This window comes from Aristolochia californica, unplaced genomic scaffold (genome assembly GCF_029961685.1).
Source record: "Aristolochia californica isolate CCGP_79_NKW_82.1479 unplaced genomic scaffold, dmAriCali1.0.hap1 SCAF_5, whole genome shotgun sequence".
Classification (NCBI taxonomy): domain Eukaryota; kingdom Viridiplantae; phylum Streptophyta; class Magnoliopsida; order Piperales; family Aristolochiaceae; genus Aristolochia; species Aristolochia californica.
The window spans coordinates 44681203-44689890 of NW_027182214.1; the positions used below are offsets into that span (position 1 = coordinate 44681203).

Consider the following 8688-nt stretch of genomic DNA (forward strand, 5'->3'; position numbering starts at 1 on the left):
GGAGAAGCATAAACTTGGCCAATGGCTTTCTAAGCCTTCTATTGATCCCTTTTTTTGGAAATAAAAAGAATCGAGAGTTATATTTTAGCCCTGTTCTTGGCCGTTCGGCGAAATTGTGAAAAAAAAAAATATTTTAAGGTGAAAACAATTCTACCCGGAAAATAACCTATTTTTCACGGAGAGGTTTTCGTTCTTTTTGCCTTCTGCCTGTTCTCCTTTGCTGCTTTTCTTCTTCCTACTGCTCGTTCACTACCACAACCACTTCCCCCAGTCTCCTTCATTAAAGTGGCAGTTGCATCTATAGAGGAGGGAAGTGGGGGGGCACCGTCCCCCTTCCTCTGCTTTCTACCCACCTTCTCTCTGTTGCCAATGGGCCCCTCTCTCCCTTCTTCCTTGCAACTGGAGCTTTGAGTTTTCTCAATCGACAAATTTTGTCTGAATCAAGTAAAAAGAAAAGTTTTCTGATAACTTGAAACAAGACAAAAATTTGGATCCTTACATGAAATAGGTTAATAATAAAATTTATTATATAACCAAGTAGATTTGATAATACACAAAAATATGAAATTTCAATTATTTTCATGAAAATTATACTAATATTTACCATAAAACCTCTTTAGGTAATTTCCTAGTAAGAGTTAATAATATTTTAAATTATAGTTATATTTGGACACAAATTTCATTGGATTAAAAGTCTAGAAGGCTTACCTTATCCTAAAGTAGTAAGAGTGGTCGTGCCGGAGTGGTTATCGGGCATGACTAGAAATCATGTGGGCTTTGCCCGCGCAGGTTCGAATCCTGCCGACCACGATTATTTCTTTTTTTTTTTAGCTTTACTGAGATTTAAGTTGGCAAGACAGATCTATGAAGAAAAAGATAAATTTCACTCAGTAATGAAGTATCAATGGGTTCGATCTTAGATGCTCATGAACTTACCTCACCGTGACCTAAAACGATTGTTCCTATAACATTCAGGATCTGCTATTTCAAAATTACTATGAAACTTAAAAATATTTGTATGAGAAGTCAAAAACGCTATCAAAGTTATGAGCAGGGGTGAGCTTACCCCATCTCAAAAATTCAGCCTTGAATTTTCTTCCACATCATGCATACCTAGGGGTGACATCGAATTGAATTTTCTTCCACATCATGCATACCTAGGGGTGACATCGAATTGAGTCGAGCCTAAACTCGCCTATGTTCGAGTTGGGTTTTTTAAATATTTCAAACTCGAGCTCTAACAAAACCTAACCTCCAGCCTAAAAGGGAGATGCATAGGGACTAGGGAGAGGGTGGAGAGATGGAGATCAGATCGGGGTTACAGGATGGGTATTATTCAGTTTTTTGTGGAGTGAGAGCTCAAGGTTTTAGGTTTGGGTTTTCAAAAATCCAATGCCACCAAATAATTTTAAGTCAATAGCATTGTTAGGTTCCACTTCCCTCTTCTATCATTTCAGGTTTGCCTTTCAGTATTATACGTACGATTTAGGGCTGGATGACAAGGTCAGGCGTGATGACTGATGTGCTCTTCTTGGTTTTCGTTTTATTCGCTTCTACACCATCGACCGGTGAACCTTCTTCATTTCTTCATCAGACAAACTGGTGGAGGGATTCTGGCAAATATTTTAATCTTCTTGCTTGTTCTTTTAAAATCTCATTGAATGAGAACAAGAAAACCCAGATGTCAGAACACAAAAGCATCCAAATTCCAGACCCATCTGGGAAAAGATTCAACTTCACCAAAAGCCAAATAGATGCGGCAGGAATTACTCGTTTCAGAGATCAAACTGGGGAATCATATCCTTTTTTACAAACTAACAAAAACAATCAATCGTTGAAAAATATCAACAGATCAGAAGCTACTAGGAAAGAGAAGAGTGGAGACATGTGAGTATTAGCAAAAGGAAAGAACAAGAAAAACAGTATCACCAGGCTCGATGCTCCAAATTTACAGCTCACGGCATCTTTGAGAGAAAACAAAACAGAAGAGAATTTTTGCTTAAAGAAGGGGAATTGGAGGATAGAGAAATTCTTGATTTCATCTGAATACGGACACTGACTTCTCCGTCTTCCAATCGTTACGCCGAATCCCTGCAAGAGGCATAAATGCAGTGAACTTATCAAAAAAACCTATCAAGCAAAAAACCTCCATTAAATTTAATACTAAATTCGAAACCTATCAAAAAGGGGAAAAGGTTGAATTTTTAATGCGAGTTAGTAAATTCGCTCCTAGCATTCGAAAATTGAAAACCTAAAAACACGAATACGACGACCCATTTCTGCTGAAATAACATAACAGATACAGGAGGAAACCCAATCGATCTTTTATCGATGCAGATAAAAAAACGCAGTTTAATTCATCCATTAAAAGCCAAGTATTTACATTCTGGTAACGGAATTGGCCGAGTAACCGCAAATTTTAAGCACCCAGAAGAGAGCCAATATCAGGTCTGGGGAAAATTGAATTTCGAGTTTTCAGAAACCCTACAATGTAATAATAAATATGCAGCATCCGATCGACAAAAGCGGTAAAAATACATCGATCATAGGACATCACGAAACAGATGAAGACTCAATTTAGTAGAAATAAATCAACAAATATCAAACTAGGGGCTTAGATGCGAGGCCATAACCCAGATAAAAAACTCCAAACCAAAACCCCCAAAATCGAAAGATCAACACCTATTAAGCATCCAATTAAGAACTCCATTTACCTGACTGGAGAACCGTAACCCCTTTATCATCAAGTTTACACTCAGGCGGATCTTCGAAAAGAGAGAGCGACAACTGCTTATGAGCCACCACAATATCAAACAAAATCAAACCCGAGGAAGGATCATCAACAATAATGTCCTTCACCGGCAGCCACAGAAAAAGCTCTTCCTGCGTTAACCCAACAAGATCGGTCAACTGTCCGTAACTCAGATTTCCCCTTACAACACTTTCAAAATAAGCCCTCGTATCGTATTTCGTCAGACAGGGGCCTTCAAGAAAAACCTCGAGAAGGCCATTTTCGTCGAGAGTGTAGGATTTCACAGCCTTGGGTACAATCCCCGCAGGCAACCCCCTGCTGCGGAGAACATCGTGAATCGAATCAGGGACGGCCAGCGAAACACGAAGAAGAAGGCAGAAGAAGAAGAAGAAGAAGAAAGAGGCAAGGGCGAGGAAAGATGAGAAGGAAAGCGGCGACGTTCGAGCCATGGCGGCCCCTGAGAGAGAAAAAAAAAGAAGGTTTTAGGAGGGTTTAGAGGGAGAAGGTCAGTGGGAACGATGACAGAGCCGTTTTATACTCTGGTGTCCGACTGGTGAAATCACCAAGAAGTCCGAGAGAAAGTATAAATAAAGGCCGAAATTCTTAAAAATAATATAAATTTCAAATAAAATATGAAGTTCCCGTAATACCCTTCTACCCAACTCAGCCGGGTTGGGTTCATTTCGAGGACCTAAGTTGGGGATCGATTATGAGATACGACAAGAGGTATAAAAGTAGTATAAACAAGAGTATAATTTATAAAAAAAATCGGTAGGCGTTGAATCCAATCTCTGAACTTGGCTTGATCGACGATTTGATTTGATTATGTCGTTGATCGTCATTGCTTAATCAACGATTTGATTTTTTTTGTTAGCCCATTGAATTTTTAATCACATAATGCAATGTAAAGTAGAGTTTAATATATACTTCTTCAACCATTCAAAAGCGACTTTCATCTGCTAGAATGGTTTGATCTTCTCTGTTTTTCTGCCCTCCATCTGACCTCTTTTTCCGTCTGCTCTGCTAGAATGGAAATGATCTTTGCTGCGTCACTGAGGATTTTAAGAAGGAGAAAAAGATCTGGGCTTCGATAAGGTTGTCTCCGTCTTCTCCTCTTGCTTCTCATGGTTGTTTGTTTTAGCATATATATGAAATACTTGGCTTCAATCTTCTTGTAATGTTTGATGACTGCCTTCATATAAAGAGTAAAATACACACTGAGTTTGGTTTGGTTTTTGGGGATTGCCTCGATGAAAAGAGTAATATAAACTACATTTATTTCATATATTTATCTTTTTGGCATCTGAGCCATTAAAGATAAGGAGATCGAGAGCAAGAAGTACCTTTAATGATCGTTGCTGCTTCATTTATTTCAGATATTGACCTTTTCGGCAATTGAGCGGTTAAAGAGAGAGGAGGACGACAGCAAGAACTACCATTTACTGTTTTCTGTTTTCTCCGCTGATCTCTCCACAAAACCAGAGTGAGTCTTCAATTTCTCTTTTCGATCGGTTCCTAAAAGCAGTTGGGTGCAGGCTTAAAAATTAAAAATAAATGTTTATTTTTGTCAATTTGATCAATTCAGGCCTTTCTAGTTGCCGTCAACGTGTTGATCTGCGTCAGTGTTACACAATGTCCGGCGGCTCTGGAATAGAGTGAGATGAGCCTCCAATAAAATTGTTTATGATCAGTACCTGTTGTTTCAACATCTGAGAATCTTATACTGACTTGAGATTGATTTCAATTCCAGTGATATGCAACAGCAACTGGTTCGGTCTGTCGTAGGTTCTCTCCTTCAGATCATCCTCGGGCCTCCCGCCGCCTTCCTCTTCGATTCTCTCATCAATGAAGGTCAGGTACTGGTCCAGTTTCGGCCTCTGTTTACTGAGATAAAGCGCCACCTTGAGGAGCTTCAGGCCTTTATGGTGGATGCCGGCCGCCGTAAAAGGAAAGAGCGACATCTTCGGCTGGCATTGACCAGGTTGATGGAGTTGATCTACGACACAGAGAACATATTAGCCGATTGCCGAACCCGACTCAAGGACCGCAGTATCTCGCCTCTTTGGTCTGTCTACTCTCCCAGTCAATTGCTGTTTCGTCGCCGGACTGCCAAAAGGTTAAAACAGATCAAAATAGAGATTGAGGGGATAGAAAAGAAGCTGCAACCATTTAAATTAAATAAGGCCGGAGAAGAAACAAATCAGACAGGAAATGCTAGATCAAGCAGCCATCATGTTAAGGAATCGGAGATTGTGGGTTTAGAAGGAGAGACAGAGAGGATAAAAGATTGGATTCTTTACCAAAATAGGATGAGCAGAGTGGCAATTGTTGGGATGGGTGGGTTGGGCAAAACCACCATTGCCCAGAGGATCTTCAACAACACCGAGGTTGAAAGTTATTTTGAAGTGAGAGTATGGATGTCAGTTTCCGCACAAGTTGTCGAAAAGGAGCTCTTGAAAAACATTTTGGATAAAATCAATAGAGGGGACAGAAAAAAACACCAGGGAGGAGATGATTGTGATGGGCTGCTGACGAGTATAAAGCATAGCCTAATGAACAAGAAGTTTTTAATTGTAATGGACGATGTATGGAGCATCGATGGTGGATGGTGGGATCGGTTATTTGATGCGCTGCCAGAAGATAATGGTAGCAGTATCATCGTCACCACAAGAGACGAAAGCGTAGCAATAAAAATGAGAGTAGTAGAGGACCGGATTCACAGGCCTAAATGTCTCGATGACGAGGAGAGCTGGTTTCTTTTCTCAAAAATTACCTTTTTAGAAAACAGAGTCAGACGTAGAAACCCCCAACTGGAAGATGTGGGAAAGGCGATTGTGAAGAAATGTAAGGGGTTACCATTGGCGATTAAGGCGATGGCGGGTATATTGCGTCTCAAACCTTCATCTCTTAGGCACTGGCAACAAGTAGCAGATAATTTTGAATCAGAAATTCTACGTGAAACAGACACAGAAAGCTCGGAAGTAAAGGCTTCTTTACGTCTCAGCTACGATGCGCTCCCTCTTCGTTTAAAACAGTGTGTCTTGTGCTTTTCTATTTTCCCTGAAGATTTTATGATAGATGTTGAGCAGCTAGTTTCTTGGTGGGTTGGTGAGGGTTTTGCCTATGCAGAGAATGGAAGAATGGCACTAGAGTCGGCATATGATTCTCTCTCAGAACTTGTTAGTAGGTGTTTAGTAGAGGTTGCTGATCAGGGGAACTATGATGGGAGGATCTATACTTGCAAAATGCATGACCTTGTTAGGGACACGATCATTAAAATTGCCGAGGAAGATGGATTTTGCAATCTTGATGAGGAAGAAAACCATCATCTGGGTCTTATAAACAATGGGCAGGTACGTGGGCTCAAAAATTATTCTAATCTCTGGGCATTCTTAGTTACAAACAAACCTGGAAGCTCTGCTGTAAAAGTAAACTGTCTACCCTCGTTGGGCAAGAGTACATCCCTGAGAGTCTTGGATCTTTCATCCTCAGATATCGACAACGAGGATCAGTTGAGATGGATTTGTTCATTGAGATATCTTACTTTCCTTAGTTTCAAGGGAGTGGTGGGGATCGAGGAACTGCCTGACCGAATTAAGAAGCTTCGAAACTTACAGATCTTGGTTCTTAACGGTTGTATTGCTCTTAAAAAGTTGCCTGATAGTTTAATGACGCTAAAGAATTTGACAGTTCTGGATGTAGGAAACTGTACTTCTCTCAGACACCTACCAAGGGGATTGGGAAAGCTGTCTAACCTTCAAGTCTTGTCAGGATTTTGTCCAGCTAGTTCAACCACTACGGATAGTTCTCAACTAACAGACTTGGAGAAATTGAGCCAACTCAGAATTCTGCGTCTGTCCATAACTGAAGAAGATCAAATCGTCAGTGTCAATGTTGATTTGTCTAGGCTCAACCGTCTACAACTTCTAGATATCAGTATCGGGGACAGTAGGGGCGATGAGAACCTGTCAGGGAAGCTTGATCTTCTCGTCCCTTCTAACTGTCTTCGAGAGCTATACCTTAGGAACTTCAAGAGAGAAACTGGACCAACCTGGCTCAATCCCGTTCAACTTCCTCGCTTGGAATATCTTTCCATTGAGAATGGAGATCTTAAGACGCTGATTAGCATCAATACGATGGAGAAATGGATGGTGGAGGGGCTATGTTTGAAAATGTTGCCTGAATTAGAATTGGAGTGGAAGTGGTTGAGAAATGCCATGCCTGGGTTGAAGTATGTGGAAGTCAGTGGCTGCCCGATGCTGAAAAACTTCGAGGTTCCTCATCATCCAGTTGGAATATGGAGGGCACCAGAAGAAGAAGTAGAAGAAGATTCGGAGAATGTGTGCTTGGAAGAGGAAGTTGAGAAATTAAAAAAGTTGACTCTTCACAAACATGTAGGACTTAGCACAGTTGCAATCGTTGAAATTGAGAGTGGCGAAACCAGCATTGCCCGTAAGTTCTTCTACGATACCGAGGTTGAGCTTGACTTTGGAGTGAGAATACAAGTGTCATTTTCTCATCAAACGGACCTCTTGAAAGACATCTTGGATAAAATCAATGAAGGGCAGAGAAGCGAATACCAAGAATGCGATGATTGTGATAGGCTACTGGACCGTATTCATGAAAGCCTTTTGAACAAGAAATTTTTACTCGTACTGCATGGTGTATGGGAGATACAGAGTGGATGGTGGGATCAGTTTTTCGATGCGCTGCCAAAAGGCAATGGCAGTTGCGTCATCGTCACTACACCAAGAGTAGTCGTAGCAAAGAAGATGAAAGGAGTGAAGGATCTCATTTACCGGCCGAGTGAGGAGAATTGGTTACTGTTTTCTAAAATTGCGTTTGAAGAAAACGGTGGCAGATGTAGAGACCTCGAATTGGCAGAGGTGGCAAAGGAGATTGTGATGAAATGTAGAGGGGGACGAAAGGCAATAAAGATGATGGCAGGTCTCGTGCGTCATACGCCTCCTCAGGAGTGGCGACGTATTGCACATATTTTTATTGGAGAGGAAGACTTACTAAAGCGGTCTGTAAGTGTCAGCTACATTTTTCTCCCTATAAATCTTAAGCGGTTTATGTCATTATTTTTTCTCCTTACGAAATCCATGACGTTAGCAGTTGAGCAATTGGTTTATTGGTGGGTTGGTGGAGGTTTTGCCTCTGCAAAGAGCGGGAAAACAACACTGGAGTCAGCTTGTGATTCTCTCTCGGAGCTTGTCAGTAGGCGTTTAGTGGATGTTGTTGATAAGAGGAACTACGATGGGAGCATCTATACTTGCACAGTGAATGGGGAAGTTAGGCATTATTTCTTTGTTCCAAACAGAGATTCTCTCGGGATTGGTAACATTTTGAACGAAATGAAGCATTTTGTCTTTGTTCCAAACAGTGGATTCTCGTCGAGTCTAAATAAGCACCTGAGAGTGGTGGATCTTTCATTCCTAAGAGAGATTGAGAGTCAAGATGAGCTCACCAAGATTTGTTCCCATATGCTTACCAAGATTTGTTCCCTTGAGCATCTTACATGCTTTATTATGAAGGGAATGAAGGGGATCAAGGAACTGCCTGACCAATTTAAAAGGCTTCTACACCTGCAGCTCTTGATTCTTACCGACTGTACCGATCTACAAACGTTGCCTCCCGGTATAATGACTCTAAAGAATCTGACAGTTTTGGATATCCGAAATTGTACTTCTCTCAAGTACCTTCCAAAGGGATTAGGAACCCATTCTAATCTTCAAGTCTTGTCTGGTTTTCGTCCAGCTATCTCAACTTCAACGAATGGTTCTCTGCTAAAAGACCTGAAGAATTTGACCCAACTCAGAATTTTGCGTTTGTGCGTAAGTGAAGAAAATCAAATTGACGATGTCGAAGTTGATTTGTCAAGCCTCAAACACCTTAAGCTTTTAGATGTCACTATCGAGAATAGTAGGGAGGTA

At 41.0% G+C, this 8688-nt stretch overlaps 1 protein-coding gene and 1 non-coding gene across 2 annotated transcripts; one reads left to right on the top strand and one right to left on the bottom strand.

The window, feature by feature from the left end:
• Positions 1 to 728: 728 nt before the first annotated feature.
• On the top strand, positions 729 to 810 carry TRNAS-AGA (transfer RNA serine (anticodon AGA)). Its single transcript has one exon. It is a non-coding gene; the product is annotated as a tRNA-Ser (tRNA).
• Positions 811 to 1735: 925 nt separating this feature from the next.
• On the bottom strand, positions 1736 to 3306 carry LOC137966483 (uncharacterized). Its single transcript, XM_068813111.1, has 2 exons — positions 2715 to 3306; positions 1736 to 2091 (listed from the first exon to the last, which is right to left on the bottom strand). The coding sequence occupies exons 1-2, from the start codon at positions 3199 to 3201 to the stop codon at positions 2039 to 2041; spliced, it is 540 nt and encodes a 179-aa protein (XP_068669212.1). The 5' UTR covers positions 3202 to 3306; the 3' UTR covers positions 1736 to 2038.
• Between the last annotated feature and the right edge of the window lie 5382 nt (positions 3307 to 8688).